This window comes from Belonocnema kinseyi, chromosome 2, assembly GCF_010883055.1.
Source record: "Belonocnema kinseyi isolate 2016_QV_RU_SX_M_011 chromosome 2, B_treatae_v1, whole genome shotgun sequence".
NCBI lineage: Eukaryota > Metazoa > Arthropoda > Insecta > Hymenoptera > Cynipidae > Belonocnema > Belonocnema kinseyi.
In genome coordinates, this window is record NC_046658.1 from 81,565,242 (window position 1) to 81,584,928 (window position 19,687).

Sequence of the window (19,687 nt, forward strand, 5' to 3'; positions counted from 1 at the left end):
TGGCGATAAAAAACAATTCAGACCAGCACATAACTCGACACGCGATTTCAAATGTTTTGTACAAAATCGCATGATATTCAACGTTTGCACCAAATTACACGCCAACGGATAATTAATTATTTTTTGCATAATTCAATTGCTGTAAAATTAAAGAAAAGTTAGCGAAAAACAATCATACGAATAAACTTGAAATAAAAAAGTGTTATATTGTAAATTTATAGATTAAAAACGGTAAAAATAAAGACGAGATAAGGAAAAGAAAAAAGATAATTTGGATGTTGCTTTCTTTTCTTTTCTCTTTTTTCATTTCTTGTTTTTTTAATGGAAATATTTGCATATAGGTTTCTCAACATTTTACCATTTTGGTTTTTCTTGGAGTTTGGTATTTTTAATTTTAAAGAATTTTTTATTAGAGACGGAAAACAAAAGAATTACAATTTTTCATTTGTATTTAATTTAATTATGACAGAAGACGTATAATGTTAATAAAGTTGGGAAGTTGTTTATAAGTACTAAAATTAATATTACTCCATTCTAAAAGGTTGAAATTTTTAGTTTTGCAGGTGCCGTTTCTCTATGTAAGTGTGTCCATATTAATTAGCTTTATTCGATTACTGAATCTTAAGTATGAACGTAAGACATGATTTAAAATGTTTGGCTTCCAGGAAGCCCAACTCAGTGTAACATAGTTACATGCAAAATTGTAACGTTCGGGTGCACTTTCACAATGAAGTAAAAGCAAAAGAAAATGAAAAATTAGATAAAAATGAAAAATTATTTAATATTCTAAATTAAAAACCTTTAATGTTCTTTTTAATAGTAAGTGTCATATTCCTTACTTTAAACTATAATTAATATTTTTCACAGCATACAATTACAAGAAACAAAACTAAATTAAGATTGGAATTGTTTTCAATCACTTTTCTTCTGAAATAAAGTCAATAACAAATCACAGGTTTTAGTGCCACGAGAAAAATAAGACAAATATATCACTCTAATATTGAAATATCCATAGTAGGCTGAATCGCAATATCTCAGTTTTATTTATGTAGGTCACTTCCAAGGCTTTTCATTTTTCTTTACACTTTTTCATTGTGCTCATTTAAAAAAAATAGAACAATGGATAATGGCTCACGTGATATCAGTTCATTGTTTATCATTGTCATGTACTGAGAAAACAAAAAAAATAATTTGCACCCGAAAAGACCTGCATAGAAACAGCTGGATTTAATCTTAATTATCCAACTGCAATCATCGAACGTATTGTGCAAAAATTAGGCGTAATTATTTTTCTAGATATTTAAGTCCTTATTTGTTATATTTAAAACTTTTAATTATTAGAAATGAAGGGCGGAAGTACAGAACTAGATAATAAAAATTTGTCAAATAATGGTGCTTTTGCATACAAAATTATTTAAAATCAAATACACGTAATAAAAAGATTTGTTCGAATTGTCATGGTCAATATAGTAATAAAAATATATTTTAACTTTAATTTATATTTCCTGACATTAATATCGATTGTTATAAAAAATTATTCTTTTTGTAGTCCCTTCATTGACAAATCTTCTATCTCAGCACGATATACCATCACAATAAATCTTTATTTTCTCAGATCAGAATAATGTTATGCAATAAACATTTGTTATTCTAATTCAACGTCCCCGTGTCTTGATAGCAGGTTTTTATTTTTGTACAAAACTGAACATTCTACTTTTAATCTTTATCTACAGCAGAGTATCAAAACCTACGAAATGTTAACTAAAAATCACCTGGTTTCAGAAAATCAATGTCAAAAAAAAGATTTTATTTTTTATTTAAACTGAAGGTTACATATTTTATCGCAATCGAGCCTGCTCAAATTTTTGGTCAAAATGACTGGCAGAGTCATTGGGAACGTCCGCATATTTTCTCGAAACCGCATAACTTTTTCTAATAAAATTAGGACTTTTATTTGGCTTAAAATGGTGATTGTTATTTTATGGAATGCTTTTTAACCTTACTGCAAAATTCTAATTTTGTGGATTATCTAGTTCTACATTGCCACCCTTCAAATATTGATTTGTATACTGTAAAATAGGGTTGCTTCGTGATTTTAGATAAAATAATTTTTATTACATCATTTTAAACCGAACTGAAAGTGCGTTATAACTTTTTTTATGTTGAGCCTTTCAACAGAAAAAAATTGTAAAAAATTGAAGGCGGTAAAACACTCAGTCAAGTTGGTGTCACGTGGGTGTCACGTGACTCAGAGGTTATCATAATTATCTATCAATGTGACGATGTGGCTATGATTTAAACTAACGAAACTCATTAAAAAAGGTTAGGTCATGGTCTGCTGTCAATTCTGACTATTTTAATTTGATATCTTTGTTTGTTAAGGTTTATGTAACAAAAAAAGTTCTGCTGTTGTAATATTTTCATTAAGATTCAGTAGTACGTTGAATGAAAACAGTAAGTATGTACAATTATTAACAAATTTCAAAATCGTTTTTGTTTTAAATGTTTATAATGTTTTTTATACAATATTTTGCGACTTTTATTTTCGATGTGCACTTAACCAAAACAAAACATCGGCACAGAAAAAGATATTTGAGAATCACTGACACATATGCTGTGATTGGTGGAAAATCCGACCCCTTGGGAAACAACCCTATTATCCTATTCACTCTGATAAAATGTCTTCATATTTAATGCATTTTAATCTCACTTTCCTTCCGAATTAAAAATCTTGAATACAAAATTGTAAGCCAATGTGTATAAAAGGATGGTCAAAATTTATAACTGTAAAAATTCGACTTTTGATTTTGGTGATCGAGCCCCCCTCCCTCCCCATTAATTCGTTTTTCGAAAAAAGGAAGTACTTGTTATTAAATTTTTGTAAATTACAATTTGGTCACTTATTAAGGAATATACAAGGAATAACTTTCTCCTAATAATTTTTTATTTAATCCCCCTCCCAATTCCTTGTATTTTTCCTGGAAAATGTCCCAAAAAATGTTTTTTTGTACCGATTTCGACTAAAAATATGGTAGAATGAAAGATTATGACCTGTTTTTGCATACATATGAGAGAATGGAAGAAACAAAAAGTGTGAGTGGTTAATGGGAGGGAAAGAAGGAGCTATTTTCCTCGCAATTTTCATATATGACTAGATGAACTCAAGGAAGTAGCATTAAAAGAAAAAAAATGAAATATTTCTAGCTTACTTAAAGTAAAGAGATGTATTATTAATAATTTAAAGAATTTTGTTCATTAGATCATTTCACCTCTAATTGTAATGAAGAGGAAACCACTTTACAGTAGAAAATTACACTATAATAGATGGCCGTTTAATTCAGAGAAAAAAATTTCTGGTTATTTCCCTTTTCGCAAAAATTTTCCACGGTCAATGAATTTTAAGAAATTGTCTATTTCAAATAACAAAAACGAGACTGGAATTGAAGCACAACAATTTGCAATTAAATACAGTGAAACGGCAAAATACATATTTTTAAATTTTTATGAAATATACACTCCAAAAATTCAGCAATTAAAATTTTTTCTAGTCTTGAAACCTTTTAAAATCATGAAAAAGCTTTTAATGTTTAAAATCTTCCAAAATATGCAGTTTAAATTTTGTTTAAAAATCTTTCTACATTTTTACTTATTTTTGAAATTTATTCCAAAAGAAGCTTGTACATTTTTGTTCATAATCTTCAAAAATCTAAATTTCGTTTTATATTATTTGAAATAATTTCAGGTTTTAAATTATTTTTCAATATTTGCAAAGCTTCTCAATATCTCTTAAACTTACTCGAATTTTGTCTAAATTAATAAATGCTTGATTGTTATTTATACATAAAAATTCAACAATTTCACTAAGAAATCAAAATTTTGTTAATACACTAATTCAAATTGTAACATTCAAAATTTAAATCTGAAACTTTTAAAGATTAAAACTTTCCATTTCAAACAACTCAGTTTGAAGTTCAATTTAAAAAATTGAAATTGAAAAGGTCAAAAATATAATATTTTATACTGAAACAAATATTTAAATTGAGCTTAGTAAAAGCGTTTAATTATGTATCCATTAATTTGTATGTTCTTAAATTATAAAATAGTTTATAAAGCTTCAATTGAACGCTAAAAATTAATTATAACGGTAATCGAATTGAAAAATTCCATTTTTAACTTAATTTTGAATGGATTTAGGATCGTTTAAGAAAATAAATTATTGTTCATTTATAATACTCTAAGATTCTTTAAATTAAAAATATACACTTAAAAATAAACACCTAAGATGGAAACATTTTTAAGTAAAGGATATTAGAATTACGCATTATAACCTGAATGATATCATTACTAAAAAAGTTATAAATATTGAACTTCACATTAAGAAAAAAATTGAAATCGAACTAATTTTAATTTTAAATTTGTAAATAACTTCTTAAAAATAAGAAATTAAATAAAGATGATTTTAAATAGTATTATATCAACTGATATAAAATTTGTGATATTTCAAGTGATTGTATAGATTTTTTCCAAAAATTTTTAAAATTCCTTGTCAAAAATTAAAATCAATCTCACTTCGCGATTTTTTGGTCTCAAAAAATGCATGGTCACCTTGTGTAACTCTCTTATGTGAAAAAATTAAAAATGGTTTTATTTATACTACTATTAATTTTAAAAAAATACATATTTGAAATTAAAATTCAGTAGAAATAACTGGTAGTAAAGAATGGTCAGTGAAAGTTTATTGCTTTCTCAATAGAAAGGATTGTTGTGCATATCAATAGCAACTAAATTCACTTCTTGGTATTAAAACTTCAATTCTGATATTCAAAAAGGGTCCAGGAAATGTATTGTGTAATTTCACATAAAGTTGTTCTAAGTGGCTTCATTAGATCGCCATTTTCATGTTGACAATCTCGAGTACCGGAAATATGGTATAACGTATGAAATTGAAACATATATTTATTAAGAACATGTGTGTGTCACTGACTTTATAAATGAACGTGAAGAGTTATTTTTAGTTACATAAAATATATCGTTTTTTCTGCATGAAATATGGCCTTACAAAATTTATTAATTGCCTTATTTTCCAAATTCCTAGACATTTTAAACCTACCAATTTGTTATACCGGTACTTAAAACTAAATGGAAAAAATTTCGAGATTAATATGGCCTTTGTTTACATCAGAAACTAGCAATTAAATAAAACATTGCGTTGTCAATTACCAAAATATGTGGGAAAAAAGATTTCTATAATTTCGCTTTTAAATTTTAGTTTAATCACTTTAAAAAATAATAAATTGAAAGACATAGTTTTATTTTTGTTCACCTTTTCTTTCATTTTTAACCGAATAATGTGGAAAGGGCTTTGGAAAATTAGAAAGCTACCTCAAACAAGAATTTAATAAAATAGAATTTAATAAATTCAGAAAATTGAAATAATTGAAAGATTTCAGAGAATTCTGGGAGTTTTACCTGAGAAAATTTTAGGGATTTCAGTGCTTGTGAGATTTCAGAGCATTACGAGCATTTAATAAAGACTACAGAGAATTCAAGGAGTTTGAATAATTCTAGGAATTCCAGGATATAAGGATATTCAACAAATTCAAATTTTCAGAGAGTTTTAGAGATTTTAACAACAACAAAATTTAATAGGTTTCAAACTTTTAACAATTTAATTATATTCACTGAAACTAATATCAGAAGCTAAAGAGGTTATAGGCCTTTTCTTTTTTCAAAGCGTTTGTTATAATCAGATTAAAAACGTATTAACTGAAAAAGAAAATAAAATAAACTCAGTAAATATAAAAACATCAACATTTTATTTCTGAAATATTAGTGTAAAATTATTAATTTTACTTTACAGAATTATTTCAAAGATTCAAAATTGATCCCCAATAATTTTATATATTATGAATTGAACAATTTTTAATTTCCTATTATGCTCATGTGACTTTAAACTATAAATAGTGACGCGCTTTCTATGAAGTTTAAAAATATGTAAGGAGTTGAATCGAGTAACTTGTTACATGAGCAATTAAAAACAAAAAAATCTGTCAGCTTCGCGCTCGGACTAATTTACAATAAAAAGCTATAATTCTTTTTTTTCAGTCTTTCTTTCGTATTTCGCATTAACATGTTGAAAATATGACTTTCTCACATCAGTTATTATAGATTAAACAAAAACTCCAGAAGTCTTCTTTTATACATTTTTCGTACCTCGCATTTGGCATGATTTTGGGATTTTAGATTTTTTATATCATTCTCGATAAATAAATTATGAACGACCAATCTTATAAAAAAATTCCTGAAAGAAATGTAGTAGGACTATTTAAAAGCTATAATTCCTGCTTAACAATTTTCCCTTACTTCGCGTTGCCTGGTTAAAAATGTTTTTATTTTGATTTTTCTTATAGCATTTTCGACCAATAAAATCACAATGACAAATCCTGTGAAATGATGACTGTTGAAAAATGTCGGTTTTTTGAAAAACAATTCTTCTTTTAAACTTTTTTTGGTATCTGTCGTAGTTTGGCTTAAAATGATAATTTTCGAGTTATTCACAGCATGAAAAAGGAGCTCAAAAAAAGGAAAATAGGGTAATTTTTTCACGGATAAGGAGGAAAATATGAAACAATCTTTTAATTAGTAATGATTAATTATTTTATAATGTTCATTCATTTTTTAATCATTTATGACATTAAAGAATGTTTTTTTACAAATTGGAGATACTCGTAGTTACAAGGAAATGATCAGAGTTGCATTTTTTTTAATCTTCTAAATTTCCTACTAGCGTCTATTAATTAGACTAATTATTAGACTAATAATTTGCCAAAAAAACATTATTTTCCAGTAGCGATCCATTTTCGAAAAATCGACTGAAGACATATTTTAAACCATAAAAAATGTTTGATAACATTGGATTTTTTCGAAAATGGGTCGTCATTGGCAAAATAGTATTCATCTCCTTGTTAGGCGGTTGGAAATCCATTCACGGTTATATAAAAAAGTTCGACAAAAAATAAAATTGGTTAAATAAATAAACATTCTTAAGATGAATATTTTCTCTTTTTTGAAAATACATAATTAATCATTAAATCATGATACTTTTTCGTCAAAAAAATTATTTTAGCTTTAAAGGTTTTTTATGTCTTCCATAGTTTTGTTTGAAATAGGCCAAGTAAATATTTGTAAATTTGACACGCGAAATTTTTATTTGCATTTGCTTGAAATTTACTAAATAGGCTTAGCTATAAATGATATATTTAATTTTGCCAAGTAAATCTAATATTCAAATATTTTACGCTCTTATGTAGCTTCTTTAAAGAGAAAAAAGGGGAAAGCAGGGGAATAGCGTAGAGAGTGTAATCCCTGATATTTTGAAAAGCTACAATATTCTTCGCATATACCTTTTTCACGAATATCTGTCGGCGTTTGGCGTAAAATTGGAATATTCGATTTTTGCGAGAGTTATCGTGTTTACGGATGGATGGACACATACGCCAAAACTTGATTTTTGGTTTCCGTGGGTCTCAAAAAGTGGAGATCAGTTGAAAAATTGATATGTGGAATTTTCGACAATTCTAATATTTTCTCAACCATAAATTAAGAGACTATAAAAAAAACGTATCATGAAAGCGTTTACGTTTTCAGGGTCATTCGATGTTCACTTTACCGCAAGTTACATCAACCAGTTTTAAGGTTCAATGACGTGCAAGCGTAAGCACAATATGTGACATTATGTGCAAATAAATTATGTTCAATATCGCGAAAGGGTTTCGGATAGGGTGCATAATATTATATATGATGATTACTTTAAACGTCATAAAGTCCACACTTCGACCGTGCACCACTCCAGCTTTTTTTATGCACGTGAACATCTCTAAGTCACTTTTAAACCGTTCTTCTGCATAACCAAATAAAGTTAAAAATGTTGTGAAAATTCAGAAATACGGTAGAAAATAATGAGACCCGTATTAATAGACAGCTTCAGTTTTTACCACAATAATACTATTAACAAATATATTTGAAATTGGAAACGGTGGTGAATTATTTCGCCATCTGGTGCGAATACTCAGAACTAGAAAGAGTAGGTCGAATTTTAAAGACGAATTTTAATGTTAACAATGCCTTTTAGATAGCCAGGTGCTTCTGGTAAATCATTTTGATTATTATCTCATGTAATCAATATTTTTTAAATGTTTTTGTTTTAACGATTTGTAGAATAGTTCATCCTATTCACCAATTCACCACAATTTACAAAAATACTGCAGAAAATAAATGAAAACTAAATTAGGGTAAGAGCACCAGTTATTGGCACCTTGATAGGAAATTCTGACATTAGATACTTTATGCAGAGTACACTGGAATCTTGAATTATTATCGAAAGTTTAAAAAAAAAACCTAAAAAATTATTTAAAATAAGTATATAGTCACAAAATTTTAGTTCTTGGCACTACAAAATCCAGTTATGTACAATGGAAATGCATGTGACAAAAACTTATTTTTATATCCTCGTAATAAATAATCATTAATATCATTTTCTTATTTAATTAAATAATTTCTGAAATATAAAATCTGATTTCCAAATACACTGATAGAGAAAAATTATTTTTTTTACGAAGATATTAACAAAAAAAAAGGCTTAGTTCTATGCATTTGGTCCATTGTTTACCCTCAGCACTCGGAAGTTAATTTAGCTGTTGATTAAGTTAAAATACCTAATTACGCAAAAGCATTGATTGAAAATAAATTGTGCATCTGAAACTATTAAATAATTTTTCTGTTAGCAATTCTAAATTTAGTTTTTTTTTGACACGCCAATATCTTTGACAGCAGCTGTAAAGCTTCAGCCATGTCACATGCGTTCTTCGGAACACGTTTTTCTTTCGTTAGGCATACTCTGACGGACATACCTATGTCAACAAATGAAATAAAAAACATTTAAAATCTTACTAATTTTCGGCTTTAAATTAGCCACATCAAGAAATTAATGTAATTTTTTTTAACTATCAAAAATTTTGGAATTACATTTTCTGTTTACTTAATAAACAATTTCAAACTAGGATATATAAATATAAAATACAGTCAAAATAAATTGCCCACTGATCGAAAAAAACTTTTGCTATTTATAATAAAATCAATTCTGGCCTAACTTTTTAAATATTGTGCATCAATATTATTATACATAATACGTATAAAGATAATAAAATGCAAATTACAATTCAAGTAAAAAAAGATCTACCTATACCTAAAAAAATGATGTTAACAAAACTTCGTAGTTTATGATTACTGGCACATAAATCATAGCTTCATTTATTTTCATTTTTAGCTACTTTTACGTCTACCTACTAACAACTTTTGTCCTTCCAGCATTTTTAACACTTCATTTCATGAACAATACCCGAATTATTTCCGGAAAACACAAGATCTTGGGATTAAATAACCCTACTGTTTTCTGAAGAAGCAGGGGTGCCAACGAATGAAAAAATTCCAGAATTGCATGTACTAACATTAATAAATACATGATTACCGAGGTTTAATGCTTATTGAATTTTAAATATTTTTTGAAATACACAAAAAACTTAAGCATATTTACTGGTTTATAACGCTGCTATAAAAAAATAGAAAAATGTCGCCTGTTTCAGATTTTTTGTTTAGAAAACTTGGATTTAAGCAGTCCGGGTTTAGGTCGTTTCGAAAATCGATGCCGGTGGTGGTTTTCACGACGGAGAGAGCGCAGCTCAGTTTACAGTTACAGGGTCTCGATTTAAGTTCAAGGCCACTGCAAGCAATGTTCAAATCCCTTCTTTATTCCAAGTTTCAGTGTATATCGTTATACGCAAAAATTATCCTCGAATTAAAATATCAGTGAAATACGATAAATATTCGCATTTCATAAAAATGTGACGAGAATTAGAGGGAATGTAAATAATCGGTGCAGTGCCAACAACTGACGCTCTTATCCGGTCTGTTCAATTCTCAAAAACAATTTTTTCCCAAAATAATAAATCCACTTACCTTTAAAAGTGTGAGAATCTTCTGAGACAAGTCATAGTCAAAATTTTGATATTTACTATCAGACATGTCGTAAATGAAGACCAACCCTTGCCTCTGAGTCTCTAGACTTTCCAAGGCAGCATCTAATTGATAAACAACACCCTGCAATCCAATTAATTATATATTAAAGATTTTTTATTTCATGTAACTTCTCACAGAAAAAACAAACAGTAAAAAGGGTTTCAGGTAAAAATGCTGCTGGTAATCACTCCCAGCGGTTTTCGTAAACGGAACTTTTACACAATTGCGTGACTGTTCATTCCATGCGGTCAGCTAGGGTTGGCTATACAAAAAATGAAGATCGGCAAGGGTAAAATGAGAAATTAGTGCTACTTTATTTTATCCTTGCCCATTTTGATTTTTTTATTACCGAGATTATACCCAGCATTTTTACCTGAATCACCTTTTCCCCTTTGCTTTTTCTTAGCACTAACACTGGAGTTTGAACATGCGCAACAAAAGATAAAATTAAAAGAATAAGTAGCGAATGCACTATCTAGTCTGCGCACCTGTAAAGTAGTCTGATGTGTGGTATTTTGAGGAAGATGTAAATGTGCTGTAAAAATAGCTATGGCTGCTCCAGTCGCATCTCTGGAAGGCTATAGCAGACAAGCAAACAGTAATTTTTTCTATTTTCTAAGAACACAGCCGAACTTAATACTCATTTTAGGTCTCGAGACTGCGGTTACATACCAAAACTGTAAATTTTTCGGTGCGTAGTTCACTTGAAAGTGGTTCTTGTGTAGGCTGCAGGAGGGCTAGTCCTTCCCTTTTTCTTGTAGCTTCATGCTGCTCGTAAAGAGCCAAAGCTCTTCCAACTTCAAATTTTCGAGCAGCTAGGAACTTTACGGCTGTGCTCCATGAAACTGGACCGGCTCGCCGACCGGCTCGACATTTGTTAACTGCCTCTATAAATTCCTTTGTTGCCTGCAAACAGAATAACAACAATTGTTCACAAGGTTGTTACATAATTCAGAATTAAAAATTCCAGGACACTTCTATGTTTGCAGGCCAATTTTTGCAAAACTTCCAGGACAATTTTCAAAAAATGTATTCAAAATTTTAACCGAAATCAATCTGAAAGTATTGCACTGCTTGCAATATAATTTCATAAATAAATTTTGTATGCACATAAGATTATTCATAATGAAAATGTTAAAGGCTTTTCGAATACTATTTCATTCTAAACAATTATTCAGAAAAAAATGGTTGAAAAAATGTTCATACTTTTTAAATAAAGTAAACAAATGAATAATATTTAATAGTAAAAAATTAATGGGTAATTCGCATCCCGCGCCTGCTAAAATCGTTATAACGTAACATAATCGATTCCGCACAATCTAAGTATGTAAAAAATCAGAAAAGTACAAAATCATTAGAACTAAAACTTTAAAAAGAAATGTCAATAACAATTTCTATGTTCGTTTTCAAAATTCCAAGACTTTTTCGGGGTTTCAAGGGTTTGAAGGGATCACACGAGGTTCAGCAATGCAATTCTAGTGAAAACAGGAGAAATTTGCTTTGCGTAAAAAGGGGGTTCTTTCTTTAGAAATCATTTTACAAATGTTCGTGAGCCAGCCATTTTGGATAAAAATTCGAAAAGTTAGCGCATTTTGAATATTTTTGAGATCACTTTTTTCAAAATTCAAAAATTCTCTATATGGATATTTATATTATTCAAAAAGACGAACAATTTATTATAATGACTTTTTTCACAAAACGAAAAATCACCAGTAATAGCATTTACAAAATTCCAAAAAACAAACGAAAATGAACATTTTAAGCGAAATAACGCACGATATGAAAAAAGTCAAGAGATGACAAATTTCGATTATCATAACAACTTGTTGAGTTTTCTTGTAAAATCGAAAACTGAAATTTTGAAAGCATCAGAAATGAAAATCCAAAAATTACATTTTTATCATTCAATAATTTCACAGCTTATTGATTGAAGTTTCGTTGGATAGTTGCTGTAAATAGAATCTCGACCCTGGACGCTTTAAGAGACCCTTTTTGTAAATTATCAGGAGATAATGCAATAGGGCTCCACAACTGCGATGTACAACACGATGCAGTAGAAAATTCAATTGCCCAAGTCTGGGTCCCTGAGGTTAGGGATATAATTTAAAAGTTAAAAAACGGTCAGGCTGCTGTGTAGACCACATGTGTAATTATTAAATCGTAAAAATAAAATTGGAAATAAGCAAATTCAGGTTATGAAAAAATGGCAGATGTTGGAATAAAATATTTAATAACAAAAGTTTTTGAAAAAGAATGTGCATTTTTCTTTTAAACGAGTCAATGAAACTACGTGCCTTTTAATGCCAATACATTTTATGAATTGTAATAATATACATTTATGGAAATGATATACAATTTGAGGGACAAACTCTAGTGCGAAGCACGAGATACGTGATGAGAATGTGTTCGTTAGAGCCGAAGGAGCTTTGTCAAAAGAGAATCTACAATCACCAATTTACTGTTGTCGATTCTTTGAAATTTAGTTTTTAAAAGTCTGTAATGTAATGTATTATCGAGCGCGAAGCGCGGGAACCAACAGTAACGCGCCCTAGGCGCGATGAGCCTGTGCCCTTGAAACGGGCAGATTTTTTCTAGTAAAAATACCAGCGTAATGAAATTTTTTTTTCAACAATTTTGTATGAAGCCATACATTTTATTAAATATAAAAAAACACGTGCGCAATTATTATATTCTTATGTTCCGCAATTATTTTTTTTTTTAAATAATGTTAATACAAAATATTATGCATTTCACAGTGCATATCATCTAAAATAATAGAAAAGAAAAGCAAGGACAGTAGTATTATTGATAATTGATGAAAATTGATAACCTGACTACAGAATGAATGCATATGATATTTTGTACAAACAAGCAAACTTATGCATATTTGTTAACAAATGCCAATATCTGATGAAAAACACATAACTTACAATTGCTCAAAATTGTAAGTTTGAGTTTTAAAGACAAATAATTTTTGTATAGAATGACCGACTTCTATTATTATTTATATATTTTTTATTTCACTTGGAATCGAATGGTTCCTTTATTACCAGTAGCAATTTTGGACGTAAAACACTAACATAACAACAAATTATTTAAGATTGAAAATCTATTTTCCAAAACGCGAACAAAACCCAAAATTGTTTTAAAAAATCTCTTCTTTAAAATCAGATGATTTTTTACTAAATGTATCGATTTCTGTTATAAAACAAAAAATAATTATATAAAAATGGTTTATTTAATGACTCTAAAGGATACACTGAATAATAATGAAAATAATCAAAAAGATGTCATGACTTTTTGAATTACAGATATCATTTTGGGACGAAAATCACTAACATAGCATAACAAAAAATTGTTCCAGACAATTTTATAACAATTTTTCTTATGTAAACTTTTATTGAAATTTAATGATATTTTGTTTAAAATAACCTACAAAAAAGTTAATCTTCTTTGAAATCTAATGATTTTTTTTAGTAAAAATACCTGTTTCTGGTGTTAAATGTATCAAAGCCCATCTTTTATGATAAGAATTTTTTTAATATTTAATATATTGAGTATATTATATGACATAGCTATTTATATATAAACTTCGTTTGAATATAATCTTACTTGAATTTTTACTTTTAAGACAACTATATACTGCAAATTTATATTAAAATTAATGAACCAAACAATAATGTCTATATACATTACATTTTTGGAGAACTTTGCTCAAAAAACGTATTCAAAATGTTATTTTATTTATTATACATAATATTCGGGTGTAATTTTTTCGCAAAAAAACTGAATTTTCAACCAGAAAATATGAACTTTCAGCAAAAAAAATAATTTGTAGCAAAATAGCTAAACCATCAACCAAAGAAATTAATTTTCAACTGAAATACGAATACTGCCTAACAAAATTATTTCTTAAAAAAGTGGTTCAACCAAAATTTTCAACAAAAAAAGTTGTATCCTCAAACAGAGAAAAAATTAACTTTCAAGCAAAAGGTATCATTTTTATCCAAAAAATACGACATTTCTACTGAAACGGATGAATTTTTTAATCAAAAATACAAATTGAAAAAAATTGAATTTGTATCCGAAAAAGACTTTATTTTGACATTTAAACATCAAAATATAAGATAACAACAAGAAGTAAATCTTCCACGAAAATTATACTTCAATTTTTATCCCAAAAATAAGATGTTTCAACGAAACAGTTGAAATTTTTATAAAAAAGGGCAACTTTTTGAAAAAAAAATGATTCAATTTTTATCAAAACAGTTGAATTTTTATCCAAGAAAGGTGTTATGTCTACTAAAATAAATGTATTCTTAAGTCAAAGACAAATAACACAAAAAATAGTTGAATTTTTATCCAAAAAAGATTTCAGTTTCACTTTTCGGCATAAAAATATAAGTTTTAAATGAGAAAAAATTGTCTATGAGAATAGTTGCATTTTCTACCCAAAAATATGAATTTTCAATAAAACAGTTGAATTTTTAACAGGGAACAAATAAGACTTTAATACAAAATGCTTGAATTATAAACCAAACCGTTGCAAACAAAATTAAAAAAACACAAACAAATAAACTTAAATACAAGGCAAACAAATCACTAACAAGAATATTATACCATGCGGTTACCGCAAAACTTTATTTTTAATTTTCTCCAATTTTCCACTGACCAATTTTTCATTTTCCCTGACCATATTTATATTCAAAGAGCAAAATCGTAGACTTGTAACACTTTTAACCTAGAATCTTTTATAAACGAAATAAACTAATTTCATGTTAAAATTGAAAAAATTTCAAAATTATTTTACTTGACAGTTTACCTGACCAATAAAATTCCCTGAATGAAAGCTCCCCTTACGTAAAAAATCAAAACAAAATCTTTGCAACACGCCGATTACCACCATGCGCATGCAACTGCCCATTTCTTTACGTCACGATAACTTATATTTCTGTTACCATTTAGGAACTTTAGGAAAATATACGTAATTTTCAGAAGTCGTTTCTGAAGTTAAATAAAAATTTAATGAACACACTATAAAAGTTACGGAATTTCATTTTCAGCAACCTAATTTCGTAAATTTCAGTTACTTTATAATCTTAAATGTGTCGGAATTTTCCGATCATTTCTAACAGTGTAGAAACATTACAAATCTTGAAATAAAAATTTTTTTAACTTAAAAGTTCTTAAATTAGAAGTTAAATGATTTGCATTTTAAATAGTTTAAGTATTCTTGAAAAGCTTTAAAATTTTATTTCAAAATCTTGAGAAATCATTTTTGAAATTTTGTTAGAAGATTTAAAATTAATTAAATTTGTCTTGGAACTTCCAGAAAATCCTACAAATTTGGATTTATAAACAACAATTGAGCACTTATTATTTGCAGAAAAAATTAGAGTAATTTCAAGAAATATTTGAATCGAAATGTTTCAAATATCTATAATAATTTATTTTCTTAATATTCTTAGGAAAATTGAAAATGGTTCTTCATTTTGAATAATTATTTTAGCGGAATATTTCAAAAGATTTTAAGAGATTTTCAAAATTGTAGGAAAAATTCTATTCACTTTAAAATATGTTTAGAGGTTCTGAAAAGAATGTTCACACACTTCGTTTGAATTACTTGACTCATTTCAGATTTTAAATTAATTTTGAATCTTTTCAAAACTTCTAAATATCTCTTAAAATTACTCAAATTTTTTCTACAAATAATAAGTATTTAATTATTATTTCCACACACAAAATAAACAATTTCACTTAAAAATTAAATATTTTTTAAATAGAACAATGTTTATCAATATTTATTGTACCAAAATAGACAAGAATTACATGAACATTTTATGTTGCTCATATAAATATGCGAAAATACCAAAGAAAGCTAAACAGTTAATGTTCACTAACTTGTGAAAACACTAACGCGGTTTACAGACGGGATCTTTTATGTCACTGTACGCACATTCACCGCGCACGGCTTAAAGGTTAACTGACGAATAGCAGCGCAACTCACACGACCTGACCCTATTACTATACCTACATTTGTTAGAGGGGGCACCGAACATCCACATCTTCGCAAAGGCGAACTTTTCAAATTTGAAAAATCGTTTGTGCCTTAAAATCCTCCGTCTGTAAACGGAGGGTTAAATCAAAATAATTATTATTACAGACGGAGGATTTTAAGGTACAAACGATTTTTTAAACTGGAATGGTTAATTATAATTAAACTATCATTTCACAGTGTCTGGCGTGTGTTCAATAAAAATTAAAGCGAAGTTTAGGTTATATGTTGACAGCACCCCGTATACTTGTGTATTTTGACGCGCTGATTACGATTATAATGGTTAAAATTGGCGACAAGGTGATTTTCATGGTAAGACAATGAAAAAACCATAAAAATCATGGTTTTTTACGTTTATCTAAGACAATATGCAAAATATTTAAAACAAAAGTTATAGATCTCATCAAAATACATATTTTTTGTACCATAATTTTTTTATAAGAGTTTTAATTTTTGCGAAAATTAGTGATAATCGACTTTCATTTTTTAAAAATCCCATAAAAATAATGGCTTTTGGCGTTAATCTAAGCCAATACGCACAATATCGCTAAATATTCTGAAAAAAGTTGTATAGCTTACCAAGTTAACACATTTTATGTTTTGAACATTTTTTCCCGCCTCCACAGGACCTGGAAAAGGGATAGGGGTTTGACCAACTTTATTTCTGTGACCTGTCAGAGGGGAGCTACTGTTGGTTCCCGTGCTTCGCGCTCGATAATACATTTATCTCGCGCTTCGCACTCGATAATATATTTACCTCGCGCTACGCACTCTGTCTTTGTATATTTCACACACTTGTGCACAGACTATTTAAAACTAAAGGTAAAAGTATCGACAACAGTAATTTAATGATTGTGAATTTTCTTTTGTTAAAGCACCTTCGGCTTTAACGAACAGATTCTCATCACGTATCTCGTGCTTCGCACTCAAGTTTATCCCTCAAATTTTGTATCATTCCCATAAGTGTATTTTATCATAATTCGTAACTTGCATTAGTATTAAAACAGACGAAATTTCATTGTCCCGTTTAAAACAATTTGAAAATATTTTTTGCAATTCATTTTTAATTCACCCTAAATAATTGTTAGTTTATCCTAAATTTGTTTACATTCTTATAAATTTACTCAATTCTATTCATTCGAGAAAGTTTTTTAAAGTTTTTATTTCATTCATCTTGAAGTCTTTAAAACTCACCCTAAATTTGAAGGCATTTGATCAAATTCTTTTGAAGTTTCTTTAATTTTTCCCTAATTAATTTCAAACTGATTTTTGAATTTATTGAGTTAGGATTGTACAAAATGTAGAACTGATTTATTTTGAAAGTTGTTACTTTAAATAAGTTTCTTTTGGAAATGTTACATTAAAATTTTTTTAACTAATTGAAAATTGTACATTTCAATATTTTGTTAAATATTATATTTATTTTATAAGATATCTTAAAACTATTCAGCTTCTACGTTTTTAATTTTTTAAAGAATGGTTGTGTATCAAATTCCTTGATTCAGAAAGTGCGCTTTTAATACTTTGAATCATAATTTTTGTTTATTTTTCATGTTTTGAATTTGAAAATATAAATGAGAAAAAAGCCTTTTTGGAGACTAAAAAAAACTGGTAAATTTTGGTATGGTAAAAAGTAAAAAAACGGCCTGCTGTATGAAAAAAATAAGTGAAGGGAATTTTGTGGCTACGTTTTGGAACATACGACCTTATGAATATTTTAATTTGTCTTGTGCCGTTTCTCTATACAGTCAATTTCATTATTTATAATAGTATTTTTTACGATTAAAACGAAAACCACGCGTTTTATCAAGTAATTATTTCAAAATTTTTTTTAGATTTTTTTGGGTTAAACAACCTTTTGCTTATATCTTGTGACATTTTACCAAAAATGTATTTTTTTATTTTTAATGTTGTTATTCACGATTAAAATAGAAACTAACAATCATATAAAAAAACCATTAATAAAAATTGTTGTTCTTTACTTTCGGTAAAAAATATTATCTATTTATTTTTTCATAGCTTGTGCCATGTGTCGAAAAATTTAAGTTTTCTATTTTTACTGTTTTTTTTATAAATAAAACAAAAACTACGTGTCCTATAAAAAAGTGAATAATAACAAATTTGTAGACATTTTACTTTTCAAGTACTATGAACAAGTGTACAGAGAATTTTTGAATCATGAAAAAATGTGGTCTCATAGACTTTCCAAATACGCTCACTTTTAGAATTTTTATTCAAAATGGCTGACCAACGAAAATGGCATTTAGCTTAGCACACTAAAAGAGTGTACCAAAGGCCAATGTAATAGATTAATTTTTTCAAAATTTATCGTGTTCACAGAGAGACAGACAGACAGACATACAAACAGACACATTCGTAAAAACCTGTTTTTCGGATTCAGGGGGTCTCAAAACGGGGACATTTTACTAAAATTCATACAAATTACTCTTTGAAGTCTTATCTATAATTTGAACCCATAGAACTTTTGAAATCTTCACGGGTTCTCAGCGAGTCTGGCCGTCTGCGGTGTTTGCCGAATGTGACTTGATCTGTACACGCTTAGACATTTACCGTCATATATTAGGAACCCTTGAATATTTTCGAAGCTTTATTCCCTTAAATTGAACATAAGATTTCACAGATATGAAACTTGACATTGGAAGTTTATAGGCATTTTTAGATTTTGTAATTTTGTATGGGCTTAAATTAAAGATAAGCCTTCAAAGACTAATTTTTATTAATTTGAGCTTCTTGCCACAAATTTCCTAGGCCATGTTACAAGTTAAAGTCGAGGTACAAAATTCGAGAAATCTTGATTTTTTTTTCAATGATTGTTAAAAAAGTTTAATAGTACTTTCACTGCTTTTTCTGACAATTTCTGACTGTAGTATACCAGGAGTAAGAGTTAATTCTGGTCAGTGGCGATGATAACCCCTTCAAATTTCTCCTCTTTGGAATCCACAACCTTCTTTCAGTGATGCTTCCCCTTTCAAAAGCACTTCTTAAAGTCACCTTTTGCAATATCTAACAGTTGCTTCGCGGCATTCTATTTTATTTCCTCTACGTCTTAAAATCATTTTATTTTTAGAGAATAATTCAATTTGTGAAACAGACATAATTCACAGGGAGCCAGGTCAGCACTGTATTTGGCCCCCACAGTTGTGTAAGGCCGTTATTCACCAGAAATTGCTGATTAATCTGCGATTAATGTGTATGTGCGTTATAATGAGAAGGACTTAGTGGTCGCCTTGCCACAACTGTTGGCTTAACATTTCCGAAAAATATTTTTTGGAATCCCGAGGTCTTTCTTTATCCTCCTCGTTGTTAAATGACGATTTCCATTAATTAAAACTCTAAATCATTCCATATTTTGAGGTGTTTTGGCTCTTGATGGACTGTCAGAGCGAGGGACACTTTTCATTAAAGTACGATCACTTATAAATCGCCAAACTACTCTTAAAGGGGGAGGGTCGGTAAGGCCGGTTTTTGGCCTAATTTATTTTTGGATCAAAAAATCTGAAAAAATCATGGTAGTATCTTATAAGTATCCCGAGTCGA

The 19,687-nt window shown here is 28.5% G+C and overlaps 1 protein-coding gene across 2 annotated transcripts in view; it reads right to left on the minus strand.

Moving 5' to 3' along the window:
- The window catches only part of LOC117167615 (tyrosine-protein phosphatase non-receptor type 9), a 102,455-nt gene that overhangs the window by 61,406 nt on the left and 21,362 nt on the right, over positions 1-19,687 (minus strand). For both annotated transcript variants that reach the window (XM_033352677.1, XM_033352678.1), the window contains exons 2-4: positions 10,747-10,980; positions 10,563-10,652; positions 10,015-10,155 (exon numbers count right to left, since the gene is read on the minus strand). In XM_033352677.1, coding sequence (XP_033208568.1) covers positions 10,015-10,155; positions 10,563-10,652; positions 10,747-10,980 — 465 coding nt within the window. The remainder of the gene's footprint in view (positions 1-10,014; positions 10,156-10,562; positions 10,653-10,746; positions 10,981-19,687) is intronic.